General features: G+C 37.2%; 1 protein-coding gene and 1 long non-coding RNA gene across 2 annotated transcripts; both read left to right on the forward strand.

The window, feature by feature from the left end:
* The first annotated feature begins 1,025 nt into the window (after positions 1-1,025).
* Positions 1,026-7,832, forward strand: ABCC4 (multidrug resistance-associated protein 4). The gene is made up of 12 exons (XM_078997336.1): positions 1,026-1,178; positions 1,860-4,095; positions 4,179-4,499; positions 4,689-4,775; positions 4,871-5,497; positions 5,600-5,764; positions 5,839-6,133; positions 6,222-6,436; positions 6,529-6,834; positions 6,948-7,011; positions 7,107-7,346; positions 7,453-7,832. Exons 2-12 carry the CDS (start codon positions 1,966-1,968, stop codon positions 7,551-7,553), a joined length of 4,551 nt encoding a protein of 1,516 aa, XP_078853462.1. The 5' UTR covers positions 1,026-1,178; positions 1,860-1,965; the 3' UTR covers positions 7,554-7,832.
* Positions 7,833-14,225: 6,393 nt separating this feature from the next.
* LOC145045656 (uncharacterized) lies at positions 14,226-14,990 on the forward strand. Its single transcript, XR_013681867.1, has 3 exons — positions 14,226-14,329; positions 14,469-14,523; positions 14,609-14,990. It is a non-coding gene; the product is annotated as an uncharacterized LOC145045656 (long non-coding RNA).
* Positions 14,991-16,254: the final 1,264 nt, after the last annotated feature.

Genomic DNA, 16,254 nt, shown 5'->3' on the forward strand with positions numbered 1-16,254 from the left:
CTCGAATCTATACTGATACATAAAAAAAGTTATGTTGAAGTGTAGACAAACTCAGATATAATACATTTTTTAAGCTAATGAATTAAGGTTATTACATGTGACCCGAATAATACATTGGAATGTATATACAATTAAGCATAAAATGTATAAAAAAACATCGAAATGTAGACAAACTCGAATATAATATGTTTTTTAAAATTTATATCATCCGCCTCATACGTAAGAAACGTATATAAAGTTAAACACACAAACGTAAAAAAAAGCAACACAGAAACATAAACAAATTCGCATTTAAACTGATAATTTTATAAAAAAAAATCATGTAACTAAAAAAACTAAAGAAAGTTCTAAATTAAAATCGAAACATTGATCATTTTGAATTATAACGATAAATATATAAAAATAAACACGTAAAAATAGCTTTTTTTAGGTAAACGAACGAAAGTTATTAATAAAAATCAAATTATATATAATACGAGATTAAACGCAAAAATTTAGAAAATAAAAAAGTGAACGTAACATTTTCAAAGTTCAAAACAAAAGGTTCAAAGTGATATTTTATTTTTTAAATGATGGAAAAGTCACAAATAAACATAAAGTATACAAAAAAATTATATAAATGGTTCTTATGGTTACCCATACTCACAAACTCAGTGATAGTTACCTTAAAAAAACCAAAATATTCTCAATATAATAGATGAATAGTAACGACATCAGCAAAAAAATCATTCATACAAGTTTTGGAAATGATAAAGAACATTGTTTATAAAAAAAAAATTTAAGAGTGATTGAATTTGTAACCATTTTTATAGTTTTGTCTAAAAAGTAAGACAAAGGAAAAACGAAGGGCAAATATGTAAATCACGCAAATTATCTGGCTATTATTGTATCGGGTTTCCGTGAGGGAGTAGGTATGGCCAACGAGTGGATTTAAATCATGTATCCATATCACTATACAATACCTACCTACGTAAGCAATGAAGTCAACTAAAATTTCACCTAAAAATGCCATTAATCCGCTTATAGATTCTTTTCTGTTTTGCCTTTCAATTTTCATCGGCTCAACGTCGACCACAAAATCTACCTTCCTCTACGTAACCCTTTTGTGAATATATATATTTGAAACACCATTAAATACACCCGCCGCTGCATCACCACGCTCCCACACCAAGAAAAAGGTGAGAAAGATGTTACCACCATGTATGCGTCGTGTACAACTCGTATTTCCATCCATTGTATCAGCGTCTGTAGTCTCCGGTCACCAGAAGCTGGTTGCTGGGTCATCTCTTTACAAAAGTCTACGATCTTTTTGACTTTTCATTTTTATTTTTTTTATGAAATCATTGATTTAAGTTCATTGGGACGTGGGTTAAAATCTCTTTAAAAAAATTCTTCTCCACCATCAAAATCTGTACCTTTTCACAGTCTTCATAGTTCTTTTCCTATCTTCTGGGTATTTGATAATTTCATCATATGCAACATGATTTTAAACAATATGTCGGTGTATTTTAATAAATGAGATATTAATTTATCTTTCTTTTCAAAATTTAACGAGGAACACATACATCGAATTCATCATCCCTAGCTCAGATGTCTAACATATTAATATTATCTTCTGCTTATCAGAATTTTCACGTGTTGCAAACATCAGTTTTGATCTTAATCTGATTTCATGAACCTAGGAAATTTGTCTCATCTCTTGTACTGTACATACTTGGATTACTGGTCATATTGACATATTGTGGTGGGACTCTTCTTTTGGCTGGTTTAACACTTTTTTTTTTTGTTTTGTTTTTTTTTTTTTTTGTTTTGTTTTTTTTTTTTTTTAATTTTAAATTTTAAATTTTTTATATTTACAGGATGCAAATGGGTGGAAGCGTAGAATAAAATTCGTAAGTTCTCCACGGGTTGGCGCTGAATCTTTGGTGGGTTCGAGCGGAAATCAATTTTGATTTATTAATAGAGATGGTTTCTGGTGCTTCATATTGGATGACTTCTCTTTCGTGTTCTTCAAACTCTGTTGTGGCGGAGGACGCCTCAGGAATTTCATTCGTACTCCAATGGCTGAGGTTCATCTTCCTCACTCCCTGCCCTCAAAGGGCGCTTTTATCCTCCATTGATGTCCTGTTCTTGTTTATCCTCTTCGTTTTTGCTATTCAAAAGCTGTATTCAAGATTCACCTCCGCCAGCAATGGCCACTCCGCCAACGAAGAACCTCTTATTCCTAAAAGTAGAGTACTTGTCAATACCAATGTTTGGTTTAAGATATCTCTGCTCGTGACATCCATTTTGGTGGTTCTATCTATTGTTTCGTCTATTTTGGCATTCACACGAAATCCCCTGGTGCCATGGAAGCTAGTGGATGGAATCTGTTGGGTAATCCAAGCTGTAACTTTCCTTGTAATCACAGTGTTGATCATCCACGAGAAGAGATTTCAAGCCTCAACGCATCCGCTCTCCCTCCGTGTTTTCTGGGTAGTAAATTTCATCATCGTTACTTTAATGGCTGCTTCTGGTATCGCCCGCCTAGTTTCTGGCACCAGAAACACTACACCTTTGAAATCCGAAGACATAGTTTCATTGACATCTCTACCATTTTCGATTTTCCTCTTAATTCTTTCCATAACTGGCTCAACCGGAATCATAGTGAAAACAGAATCAGAATCACTGAACGGAAATGGAAATGGCAATGGCAATGGTAAAGTTTCAGAGGGTGATGAGCTGAGCAAGTCGATAAAAGTGAGTGGATGGGCATCCGCTTCAATCCCATCAAAAATCTTTTGGCTGTGGATGAACCCATTGTTGCAGAAAGGGTACAAGAGCCCCCTAAAACTGGAGGACATCCCAACACTTTCACCCGAACACCGGGCAGAGAAAATGGCCAAGCTTTTTGAACAGAATTGGCCTAAGCCTCACGAAAATTGTAAACATCCTGTTCGAGTCACATTGCTTCGTTGTTTCTGGAAACATGTTGCCTTCACTGCGTTTCTTGCCATTATAAGGCTCTGTGTTATGTATGTCGGACCTCTGTTGATCCAAAGATTCGTGGATTTCACCTCAGGGAAGAGCACCTCCCCATACGAGGGGTACTATTTGATACTAATCCTTCTTGTTGCGAAATTCATTGAGGTTTTGTCATCCCACCAGTTCAATTTCAATTCTCAGAAGCTGGGCATGTTAATCCGGTCCACCCTTATAACTTCGCTTTACAAAAAGGGGTTACGGCTCTCTTGCTCGGCTCGACAGTCTCATGGTGTTGGACAGATTGTGAACTACATGGCAGTAGATGCTCAACAGCTGTCAGATATGATGCTTCAATTGCATGCTATCTGGCTTATGCCACTCCAAGTGTCGGTGGCATTAGCCATTCTTTACTCCTACCTTGGTACGCCCTCCTTGGTAGCTTTGGTCGGCCTGGTGGCAGTTATCATTTACGTGGTTCTGGGAACCAAAAGGAATAACAGGTTTCAGTTCAATATAATGCAAAACCGTGACTCGAGGATGAAAGCCACCAACGAGATGCTTAACTACATGAGGGTGATCAAGTTCCAAGCATGGGAGGAACATTTCAACAAGAGGATTCAGGCGTTTCGTGAGTCTGAATACGGGTGGCTTACCAAGTTCATGATCTCCATTGGTGGAAACATGATCGTTTTGTGGAGCTCCCCTTTGTTTATCTCTTCGCTCACCTTTGGGACTGCAATTTTGCTTGGGATCCCACTTGATGCAGGGACGGTGTTCACTGCCACATCACTGTTCAAGAACTTGCAGGAGCCGATTCGAACTTTCCCTCAGTCAATGATCTCCCTCTCTCAGGCCATGATCTCGTTGGGGAGATTGGATGGGTTCATGTTGAGTAAGGAGTTGGATGAGGGGGCGGTGGAGAGACAGGAGGGTTGCAGTGGCCCGACAGCAGTTGAGGTTGAAGATGGGTCTTTTAGCTGGGACGATGAAGCTGCCGAAGGAGGGGTTGTCAAGAATTTGAACTTTACCATTAAAAAAGGTGAACTTGCAGCAATTGTTGGGACTGTAGGTTCTGGGAAATCATCTCTTCTTTCATCCGTTATTGGCGAAATGCACAAAATCTCCGGGAAGGTAGCTAATCTTTAGGACGTGAGACACTAGTTAATAAAATTCATAAACTTAATTTGTTGTTGATATGTATATATACGAAACAGGTGAGGGTGTGTGGAAGCACTGCATATGTTGCACAAACGGCATGGATACAGAATGGGACAATCCAAGAAAACATTCTGTTCGGTCTGCCAATGGATAAACAGAAATACAAGGAAGTAATCAAGACTTGCTGCTTGGAGAAAGACTTGGAAATGATGGAATTCGGAGATCAGACTGAAATCGGAGAGCGTGGGATTAACCTGAGTGGCGGTCAGAAGCAGAGGATTCAACTTGCCCGAGCCGTTTATCAAGATTGTGACATCTATCTTCTTGATGATGTCTTTAGTGCCGTAGATGCTCACACTGGTTCCTCAATATTCAAGGTGATTGATACATAGTGGAATATGAAAGTTCATGCATATATATATATATATATATATATATATATATATATATATATATATATATATATATATATATATATATATATATATATATATATATATATATATATATATATATTTGTTTTGCTATACAAATTCTCAGATTTATTTTTGTTTTTGATGGTGCAGGAGTGTGTGAGGGGAGCCCTGAGAAACAAGACAATCTTGCTCGTTACCCACCAAGTTGATTTCCTCCATAATGTTGATCAAATATTGGTAAGTAACTGTACACCACGAGTCTGTTTTAAATGTTTAGAGACACGGGTATTGATTGAGTATTGAATTTAACTATATATATATATATATATCAGGTGATGCGAGATGGCATGATTGTTCAATCAGGAAAGTACGACGAGCTACTAGAATCTGGCCTGGATTTTAAGGCTCTAGTATCCGCCCACGACACCTCTATGCAACTGGTAGAAATGGAGGCTACAACATCTGAAAGCCCCTCCCCAAGACCTATTCAGAAGTCTCCTAGCCATAACCCAAGGGAAGAAGATGACAAGGCTTTAGAAAGATCCAAGTCTAGTTCTGTCATAGGCACATCAAAACTGATCGAAGAAGAGGAGAGGGAAACCGGAAGGATCAGCTTAAGTGTCTATAAAGTGTACCTGACTGAGGCTTTTGGATGGTGGGGTGTGATTGCTGTTTTGTTTTTCTCATTCTTATGGCAAGGCGCACAGATGTCAAGTGACTACTGGTTGGCCTATGAAACTTCTGAGGACCGAGCAGCCTCTTTCAACCCCTCATTGTTTATACAAGTTTATACAGCGATAGCCGGTCTGTCCTTTCTTTTGGTATTTGGCAGAGTCATTTCTTCAACAATCCTCGGGCTGAAAACCTCCCAGAGTTTCTTTAAACAGATACTTCACAGCATCCTTCATGCTCCAATGTCGTTTTTCGACACTACACCTTCAGGAAGGATTCTTAGTAGGGTAAAGTTTCTTAATTAATGCGTACATTCCTATTTCTGTTGGACTAACTGCCAACATGTACACAGACCATTCTTATGCAGCTTATCTGTTCAATCTTTTCAGGCATCAAGTGATCAAACAAACATCGATGTGTTCCTTCCATTTATGATGAGCCTGACTCTTGCTATGTACATAACAGTGATTAGCATTATCATCATCACTTGTCAGTATGCTTGGCCAACCGTGTTCCTACTGGTTCCATTGGGTTGGCTCAATTTCTCGTATCGGGTATGTTTCATCTGCATGTGTTGACCATAACAAGTTAGCATGCGTACAATAAATTAATGTTTTGATTGTTTCAGGCGTACTATCTTGCAACATCTCGTGAAATAACGCGGCTTGACTCGATCACAAAGGCACCCGTTATTCACCATTTCTCGGAGAGCATCTCTGGGGTTATGACAATTCGGTGTTTCAGAAAGCAGGACAGGTTTGTTCAAGAAAATGTTGATCGTGTGAATGGAAACCTGAGAATGGATTTCCACAACAATGGATCCAACGGGTGGTTAGGTTTCCGTTTGGAGTTCATCGGAAGCTTATTTTTATGTGTTTCGACTGTGTTTATGATCATCTTGCCTAGCAGTATCGTTAAACCAGGTATATTCACAAGTCACAACCAAACCCCATAGCTATATATAGCTAGTGTTGTTATTTTATTTAAATATATAAGTGATCTTGATCACAGAAAATGTCGGATTATCACTATCATACGGATTGTCACTCAATGGGGTGCTGTTTTGGGCTTTATACATGAGCTGCTTTGTGGAAAACCGTATGGTTTCTGTTGAGAGGATTAAACAGTTCACCAACATACCATCAGAAGCTGAATGGGTGAAGAAAGACAGCGCTCCTCCTTCAAATTGGCCTTCACATGGCAATGTGGAGGTCAAAGATCTGCAGGTAACTTACTTAAAACTTATGGCCATTTTTAAGAGTAAATATGATATGATTTGATTTGAAGTAGCTAGCTGTATGTTTGGTTGTGAGCACAGGTTAGATATCGTCCAAACACGCCCTTGGTGATCAAAGGGATCACGCTGAGCATTAGAGGAGGTGAAAAGATTGGTGTGGTTGGTAGAACCGGAGGTGGGAAATCAACTCTAATCCAGGTTCTGTTTAGGTTGGTGGAGCCTTCTGGTGGAAGCATAATCATTGATGGCATCAACATCTCCACCCTCGGACTCCATGATCTCAGGTCTCGGTTTGGGATCATTCCTCAGGAACCAATCCTTTTTGAAGGCACTGTGAGAAGCAATATCGACCCTATTGGCCAACATTCTGATGAAGAGATTTGGAGGGTACGTATGTAATTTTTATTTTTCTATGGACCATGCATGACAACGACAACTTTTATATATCCATCTTAAGCTTAAAATCCTATGCATTGACATTGGCATTTTTTTTTTTGCAGAGTCTTGAACGATGCCAACTTAGTGATGTTGTATCTTCAAAACCTGGTAAACTAGATTCTGCAGGTACTAGAAAATTAAACTGATCCGAAGACTTGATTTCTTGGTTAATACACAAGCAAAAGGTCGATTGAATATGTATTGGTTTTAATTGTTTGTAGTTGTGGATAATGGGGATAACTGGAGCGTGGGACAAAGGCAACTTCTTTGTTTGGGGCGGGTGATGCTGAAGCACAGCAGGTTGTTGTTCATGGACGAAGCAACGGCTTCTGTGGATTCACAAACAGATGCTGTCATTCAGAAGATCATACGAGAAGACTTTGCCGACTGTACCATCATTAGCATTGCTCACAGAATTCCCACCGTCATGGACTGTGACCGTGTTCTTGTCATCGATGCAGGTAATCCTACCATTAATTAATTAATTAATTAATTAATTAATAATACTTGTTGTTGATGGAGTAACCCTTAAACAAAACATGATCATGTGGTTGTTGCTGGAAACAGGTTATGCTAAAGAATTTGACAAACCTTCACGCTTGATCGAGAGGCCTTCACTCTTTGGGGCATTGGTTCAGGAGTATGCTAACCGCTCCTCTGGTGTATGAACACTTGAATGCTTCTGGCTGGCTTGAAGTTTTGGTGATGACACTGGGTTGGGTTTATGTCCTTAATTTTTAGAGAATATTAAGCTCGTCGTATAATATAAAAATGGTTTAATATGTGTTTCTATTATTTAGTGTAATTTAGATGCATCTAAAAAATGCAATTTGACTGCAAGGTTGTCGGTTAATGCCCAAGGATGGGACGTTAGAGCGCAAAATGCTAGTTATATAATTTCTGATAAATTTTTTAGAGTAAAAAATTACATAAAAGATTCCATTGTACTGTGAAATAGACAACTTTGGTCCAACTTTTTTTTTTGTTACATCGGTGGTCCCTGTGTTAAGCTTATTGTAGCGTCCATCGACACTGTTTATCTTCTGATGTTTAAATTTTTAATCCCCTTCACGTGCCTACCATTTTCTTTTCTTAATCTCCCATCTCTTTGTTAATTTTGAAAACCCCTCTATCTACCGTCCTCTTCATTAAGACCTACAAATACTGTCTCCTTTCTTTTCTTTTCCTTAAAATTGAATCCAACAATGGTTGTTTGTGTGTGGTCGAAGAGCCATCATTGTGACTTCTTAGACAAACAACAACCTATGTCTAAGGATATGCTTGTGTTCAAAACAAGGATCAAAGTTCTCATTCATAGGTAGGGTAGACCCAATAATGTGCATAACGGATATCATCTCATACTTGTTGTCGTGTAATTGAATAGTCGCTAAAAGAAGTTTTGAAGCAAGGAAGTACAAGATTATGTTCATAGCTAGTTGGATTTTTTTTTTCTGGATTATGTTTTTTTTTTTTTTTTTTTTTTTTTTTTTTTTTTTTTTTGACCTTGTTTTTGTGTGGTCTTCTTTTGGATTTCTTTCTACCTATTGTAGGGTATGAAATGTTAGTTATCTACTATTTTGTAACAGGATTGATCTTTTAAAGGTTATGTATATATGCAAAAGTTGTAATGTAATAGTGAAATGAAAATTGTCTTGGTTGTGTTACCCTGTTTTACTAATTTTTGTTGTTGCATTGAAGTTCATGTCATCCTTACAAAAGACTAGTACTTTTCCACATTTACCATATCATTATCATTTCAATAACAAAACATATGTAATTTTCCACAATGGCCATAACATAAGCTCTTCAAAACCATAATAATAATAATAATAATAACAATAACATGATCATTAAGTTAAATCTACCATAACATGTTCAAAAAGTAAGACATTGTTTACAAAATACCAAACCAAATTATTGTTTGAAAACAAGGATAACTGAAGTACCAAACCAAAAGCATAAACTACCAAATCACTCGTTATTGTTTTCAGACTACCAAACTACCAAACCAACACTGGTATTTACCAAGTATGAGATCAATCACTTAAACCACATGTGCCTTCTTCCCAAGCTTCTTTGAACTCTCACCTAGTCCACAATGTCCCTTATAACTCCTAACTCCTGGAGTTGTTAACTCAATTGTGATCAAAGTTATGAAAATCGCTTTGCGGTTGACTGACGTTAAATGATTAATTGGACCGAGCGAGGATTAATCGGGGACCCTAAATTATTAATTAAATAATTTTAAAAATTAATATATCCTAAAAAAATAAATATTTGAAAATTTAAAATTTCTAAAATTTGAAAATTTAGTATAATATTTTAAAATTTGAAAACTTAAAAGTTTAAAAATTTAAAGTATGGTGTAGTATTTGAAAATTAATTTTTTTTCAATTTTTTAAATATTTCCTGTCTATGACCGCTAAGGTCCGTCAAGCCGAGTTTGATAGATTTTGACCAATATCCGCTAAACACCCTAATCATTCTTAGTTCTAGGCCGTCAAGTGATTAATCTGTCACCAAGGTCAATTTCTGCAACAATGATTGTGACACTTTCTATAAGCCGCTATCATAAATCATAATTCATATACTTTTTTTTTTGACAACTTTTCTTTCGATGCCCACTTCAATGTAAATGTGTATCTCTTTATTCTTAATAACATACATTTAAATGACTACCATATCTTGGTATTACCAAGACATTACAGTCCATAATCTAAATGAGCTTTGGGTATAAGAATATAATATAAGATGGTTTCTCCATTCAGGAGCACATACCCTAACTCTTAAAGCATTGTATTTAACTCGTGAATGGAAAACCCGATAATGTCCACACATGTGATGTACCTTACTTTACCTTTGTATGTATCTACATTGTGGAGGATGATTGTACTCTTTGTTGGTGATTTTAGTGTCACTAGACATTTTGTGTAATTGGAACTAAATATATGAGATAATGGGCTTATGATTTGTACTCTATATTATATGTTTAGTGTATGCGGAGTGCACATATATAGAAGATCAAATTATAAGCTAGTGCGACAAACTGGTTGGGGTCAAGGGGGCCACAACCCCTTCCAGGGCCCTAGGGGCAGTGCCCCATAGTGGAAAATTCGAATTCCAGTGAGTAATTATGGTAAAACTGACAAATCTTGACAGTTTTAATGTAACACCCGGTTCCTCGTATGTATTTTAAATCAAAATTTATTCGCTTTTGTATAGAAACTCGACGAGTTTGAGGCCCCAAACTCGTCGAGTATGAATGGAATTTGGACGCGGGATGTAAAGTCTACTTGAGGAGTTGAGAGCTCCAACTCGACAAGTATGATTGACAGAGTGAAACCCTAACTTTCAGGATTTAACACCCTATTTAAACACCTTAACCTCCAAAGGCTGGCCTCATTTACAGTCTCCAAGTCCCAAACCCCAAATCTCGAACCCCTAATGCCTTGTGTGAGCTTGTGAGTCATTTTTTAGAGAAAACTTATGCATTTGAAGCTTGTGGAAGAAGAAGAACGTTGAGGACTCAAGAAGAAGTGAGTAGATCCAGAAACTTCACTCTGTTTGTAGCATTTTCTGGTAAGTAAGTCTCAAACTTGCTTAATAATTACTTAGATCTCTTCATCTTCACTTTTATTCAGTTTTTGGTCCAAGTAGCATGGTCCTTGGGGAATAGACGTCCCAAGTGAGTATACTTCCAGATCTAGGACCTTGGAGGGCCTTCATGGCATAAAGGTGCAAACTTTATGGCTATTGAAGCCACATGCAAACTTTAGGATGTCATTTTGGCCTTTTAAGCTCCAAAAGGCCATGCATGGAGAGAAGGTCGGAGACTTTACATGTTCATGTAGTGTCTAGGTTCTAGATCTTAGTTTGTATGCCTTAACTTGAAGTATTAATGGCTTTTAGATCAAGATCTAGGTCTTAAAGAGTTAGGGTTTGAGCTAAACCCATTAAGGAAGGCTATTAACGGGTAAAGTTGGAAACTTTACCCTTAAAAGGACATTTTCAATATGTAGATGAAGCATGGAGCTTAGATCAAAAGGATAGGGGCTTAACCTATTAAGATGGCTTAACTGACTGAAGAATTCATCGAGTCCATAGAGGAACTCGACGAGTTGGGTCAAAATTGTCCCAATTCCGTAATGGACAAAACTCGACGAGTTGAGTGGAGAAGTCCCGATTCTGTGGATAAGAGAAACTCTACAAGTTGTGAAAGAACTCGACGAGTTGGATCATGATTTGAGGGTTTATGATTCATGGAACTCGACGAGTTGATGGACCAATTCGACGAGTTGAGTCAACCCAAAATGCTGACTTTGACTAGAAGGCTGATTTTGACCAGCGTGTTGACCTTGACTTTAACCAAAGTTGACCCTTAAGGGGTTATGAGTATGAAAGGGTAATTAAAGGAGATGTTTTATGATTAGGAGTTTGAGTGTAACACCCAAAAACCTGGTACGTCTTGAAACCTTCAAGATTTTACTTATGAGCATAATTGGTCCCTCGAGTATGCTGGGCGTACCTATGAGTACGCTTAGCGTACTCTATGTGATTGATCGCGGAGGAGCCCCACGTACGTTGGGCGTACGTGAGGGTACGCCGGGCGTATGTGTCAGAGAGTCAAAACCCTAATTGTCGGTCATGAGACCTATTTAAGCAACCTTAAGTCCCTTGGACTTAGCCCTGGAGAGCCTCCACTGCCTTAGAACGCCCATATACTCCAGAGATCTTGTGTGAGACCATTTTGAGCTTATAAAAGTGCTATGTGACTCTTTTAGTATCCATTCCAAGAAGAAGAGGTGGTTTTATAAGCTTGGAACGAGTTGGTGCTTCAAGATCCTGCATCTTAGTCATCTTGCAAAGCTTCTGGAGGTATAAAGCTTGCACCTTTCCATATTAATCTCTAGATCTAGCTAGGGTTTCTTGTTTGGTCTCTTTTTGGATGATTTTGTACCTCCTTTGTGAGTTAAGCATTTCCAGGAGAAGGGATAGGCAAATCTGAGGTCCTTTGGTCCTTTAGTACCATAAAAATGGAAGCTTGATGAGAGCTTTGGCCTCATGCATGGGTTAAAGACCTTAGAAAGGTCTTAATGGAGAAGTTGGGGGTGTTTGAGTCATGCAAAGGCATAAAGTTGCAAACTTTATGCCTTAGGACATCTTTACAGACTTAGATCTAGATTTTGGACGTAAAGGAAATGAGTATTAATGTTAGGGTGCAAAGTTCTTCATATATGACTTTGTAGATGGTTTGACTTTTGTAGGCCCACTTGCATGTGGTGCATTAGCCTTATGATTAATGAGTATTTGAGAGTGAGAGAGAGAGAGACATGTAAACACCTCTATATAAGGTGGGTTCATACCACTTGTAGAGGTGTGCTTGAGAGATGTAGTCATAGTGATTAGTGAATGAGATATTTATGAAGTTCTAGACTAGATCCCTTTTGGTACTCAATTACTATGATTGAATATATATTTTCGCACCCAAATCACCATGTTCATTGTGAAAACTTTAATTATGCATGCCAAACCATGTTCTTTTGTCACTACAATTGGTATCAGTGCGGGTCTTCAAGATCAATGTGATTTTTGAAGAACGATTCTCGGTTTGGCAACTTTTGTCACAATTTGAACAATTTTTAGTGAGTCTCTCTCTATGATCTCTCTTAATCTCATTGAATCGTGCGTTGCGTTCATAATTTTTGATCGTTTGACTCATTGGATCAATTTTTTTTTTGAAAAACCCGTTTGTTATGATCCAATAAATTTTTTGTTGATCATGTCCAAATCCAATCCTGTTTGTTCGATTCAATTTTCAAATTGTTAGTGTTCCTTCGAATTGAGTTTCAAGTCGAAAATTCTTTTATCATCTAAATTTTCAAATTCATTATTATTCACAAATCTGTTTTTGAGCCCAAATGGTTACTGTTCATCTTTACTTCATGAGCCTAATCCACAATCCACAATTAAATTGTAAATAACTGTGTTCATCTTTCATTCGCAATGACGCCACACATCCGATACATTCAAAATTGAATGTATTAAGACTTGATTCAAAGAAATTTTGGATTCGAATGATTTTTGTTCTTGGAGTCAAGTTTTTTTTTTGTTCATTTTTTGCGAAGATCGTTAGAACAGATAGAGAGAGTTGAACGAAAGGTCAAACTAAGAAAGTCAAAATTGATTGTTTGTAAGTTGAAATTGAGTTCAGGTTACATCGAAATGGTTTATGATTTTGAAAAACGAAATCGATTTCGGGTCAACTTTTGATTTCGATTTTTGATTTTGGTTCTTCATATTCTAAATCAATGGTCAAGGGTACGCCATCTATGAACAAACAGTTGATTTATATCTGTTAACAGTAAAGTATAAGGTTGTGTGAGTTCGTTTGAGAAGAGGAATGAGAATGAGAAACGAAAGCAAATCAGTGGTTTGGGATCAAAATCCATCTTTCTTGGATTTGTTCGTTCTCTCAGAATCTGTGTTTGGGTTACTTTATCATAATTTTAATTAGGGATGAGCAGCGGAAGCGGGTACCTGCTTTTGGAACCGGAACCGCCTCAGAACTGCCGGTTCTGGAACTGGAACTGCCTTAAGTGGTTCCGGTTCCGGTTCTTAAAGTTGCGGAACCGCCTTAAATGGTTCCGATTCCAATTCTCATTTTTATAAAACCGATACCCGCTGGATACCCGCCGGTTCCGGTTCCAATACCGGGTACCCGAAACCGACGGTTAACCGGAACCGGAACCGACGGGTACCCGCCTATTCTAAAAATATATATATTTAATTTTTATATTATTGTGATTTTGTTTTTAAAAAATAGAAAAAGAACTTATATCTGATTACACCTTAGTCGGTTTTAGGGTTTTAGTGAGTCATTCTTACCAAAAAAACACCGACACCCCACACTACACTCTCTTCTTCTTGTTGTCACTCTCGTCAATGTCGAAGGCTCAATCGCAACTACTTTCTTAGTCAGTTGGCTCAATCGAAGCTTCATCTGTGTTCACCATCTGAATTTTTATGTTGTTTTCGTTTTATGTAACATAATTTGTTGATAGTTTTGATTAATTATGGTTTTCCGATTTGTGATTAGGGTTGTCGTGAAGAAGAAAGCAGCGCCGGCTCCGAAGAAAGCTCCGGCAACACCCTATACCACACTCATCGTGTTCGAATTCTTATTTGTCTAACAAGGTATGTAGAAGCTTTCACCGGATACTCACTTTTTCCTCTTATATGTCGTCGTAGTATGTGTGTGAATTTTCATTTGTGTTTGTGATTGATATTCAGATATTGTATTTTGTTGTAGTGGAAGAGATAATACACTGGCATTTTGATTGTACCAACAGGAGTTGGTGCTTCGATTAGAGGTTACGCCGGTGATGCTTTACCTGTTGCTCGAACCCTAGCTTCAGTAGCCGACTGCGTCATTTCTCATCCCAATGTATGTTTTCTGCTTCTCTGTATTTCTTTTTCAAATTGTGATAATGTTGTGGTGTGATGATTCTGTTCACAGCAGCTAGAATTTAAGTTATCCCTTCCCTCCAAAACCTAGATTTTCTTTAATAATTGAAAATTCACAGGTTCATAATGCAACAATGATCTACTGGCCAATGCCAAATGTCATGTACATAGAAGGTTATCCCCTATATTAATTTGAGTTAATACATACGTCATTACGTAATATATGGTTACATTGTCATGATTTTGTTCGTGTAATCAGGTGGGATTAGTTCTTGATGTAGGAATTGAGGAACAACTACACATTCATCATCTCCAAGTAGCTGATGCAACAATAGCATCACTTGGTTTACCAGTTCTTGAGTATAGAAATCAAGTTTCCATGGATATCTTGCTTTTAAGAACTTGCAGGTGGAAAAGTGGATCAATCCAAAGAATGGACAGTCAACAAGGAGGATAAAACATCTTGATTCCCTAATAAGAGTTGTAGAAAAATTGTGTGATCCATCTATAAATGTTGCTGTTGTGGCTTGTTTTCCAGATGATGACATGGAAGATGTAGATGGTGTTCTTGCATTTGTATCTTGGGAAAAGATGTTGATAGTGTCATTCTTGTTTCGATTATTACATCTGTTACTGTTTAGTTGCCACCCCTCTTGTTATATGGTTTTGATTTATTTTGGCAATATTTTTTTTTATGATTGCAGCAAAGTTGATTCGAGTTAGGAATGTGACTGGTTTTCTGATTGCAAAGTTCGATGATGTTGTTGTTTCTATTTTGCTATTTTGTGTTGTTTTGCTTTCTTTTTTGTTATTTTGTGACTGTTTATGTTTTGTAGTTTGTTGTGGACTTGTTAAATTCCATTTGTTGTTGTTTTGTTGTTTTGAGATCAAGTTTTTTTTTAATTGTTTTAGTTTACATCTTGAATTCCTATTACTTATAAAAGTTAATTTCAATGGCATGTATAAAATAAAAAAAAATTAATATTCAAAAACCCGGGTACCCGGAACCGGAACCGGTCTTGGCGGTTCCGGGAGCGGTTCCAAATTTCTAGGAACCGGTGTAAGCGGTTCCGGTTCCAATACCAATAATTTCGGAACCGCCGGTTCCGGGAGCGGTTCCGGTTCCAGCTAAAATAGGCGGGTACCCGGTTATGCTCGTCCCTAATTTTAATTTCTATTAAGAATCGGTATAAGATTAGTCTAATAAAGATGGAATCGATGTATCAAAGTCAAGGTTATTTGTGAAAAACGACTGGTGAAGATTATTGTGAATCGAAGGCTTGATTGTTGAAGTAATGAAACCTCGTTTGGGAAGTCAATTATGGAGTCAATAGTCAACGCTAATTTTGATAGATTTGTTTGGAAGTTAAATCATTGTGTTAGTTTTGTTATTCGACTGATTGGTGTTTTCTTTCGTTGTTGATGATTGATTGTAGTTGTCGATTGAATTTGGTGAATGAATGGTTTTTGGAATCTGGATTCGAATGAATGATCGTTTTGAATTAACGAACAAATGGGTAGATGATTTAAGATTGATGGAATTGTTTTTGGTGATGCTCGGGTAATCATAGTCAAATAGTTTAGGTTATTGATCGAAGAGTGTGGGTTAACGAAGGTCGAATGGTCTCTGTGTTGTAGATGATTTAGTTAAATTCATACGAAGGGGGGTAAAATTGTGTTTATTTGAACAAAGGGATGTTTGGGATTTTATACGAAGGGTTTATTTGGAAATTCAAACGAAGGGTATAAAAAGTTTCGAAAATGGTCCTCAAAATTTCGAAAGTTTGATGAATTTTCAAAACCTTCGTATGTTTGATGAAAGCTTCGTATGATTTAAACAAATGACAATGTTTTGAATTCAGCCGCTGAACCTTCGAATATTTGACACTTCGAAAATTAATTGAA

This window comes from Lactuca saligna, chromosome 5 (assembly GCF_052625555.1).
Source record: "Lactuca saligna cultivar CGN05327 chromosome 5, ASM5262555v1, whole genome shotgun sequence".
Lineage (NCBI taxonomy): Eukaryota > Viridiplantae > Streptophyta > Magnoliopsida > Asterales > Asteraceae > Lactuca > Lactuca saligna.

Excerpts from the sequence above, each read along its gene's own strand:
- ABCC4 (XM_078997336.1), top strand. The coding sequence starts at position 1,966 with ATGGTTTCTGGTGCTTCATATTGGATGACTTCTCTTTCGTGTTCTTCA. Across the intron at positions 5,765-5,838 it reads GGCTCAATTTCTCGTATCGG|GCGTACTATCTTGCAACATC; the intron begins GTATGTTTCATC and ends TGATTGTTTCAG. Across the intron at positions 7,347-7,452 it reads TGTTCTTGTCATCGATGCAG|GTTATGCTAAAGAATTTGAC; the intron begins GTAATCCTACCA and ends TGCTGGAAACAG.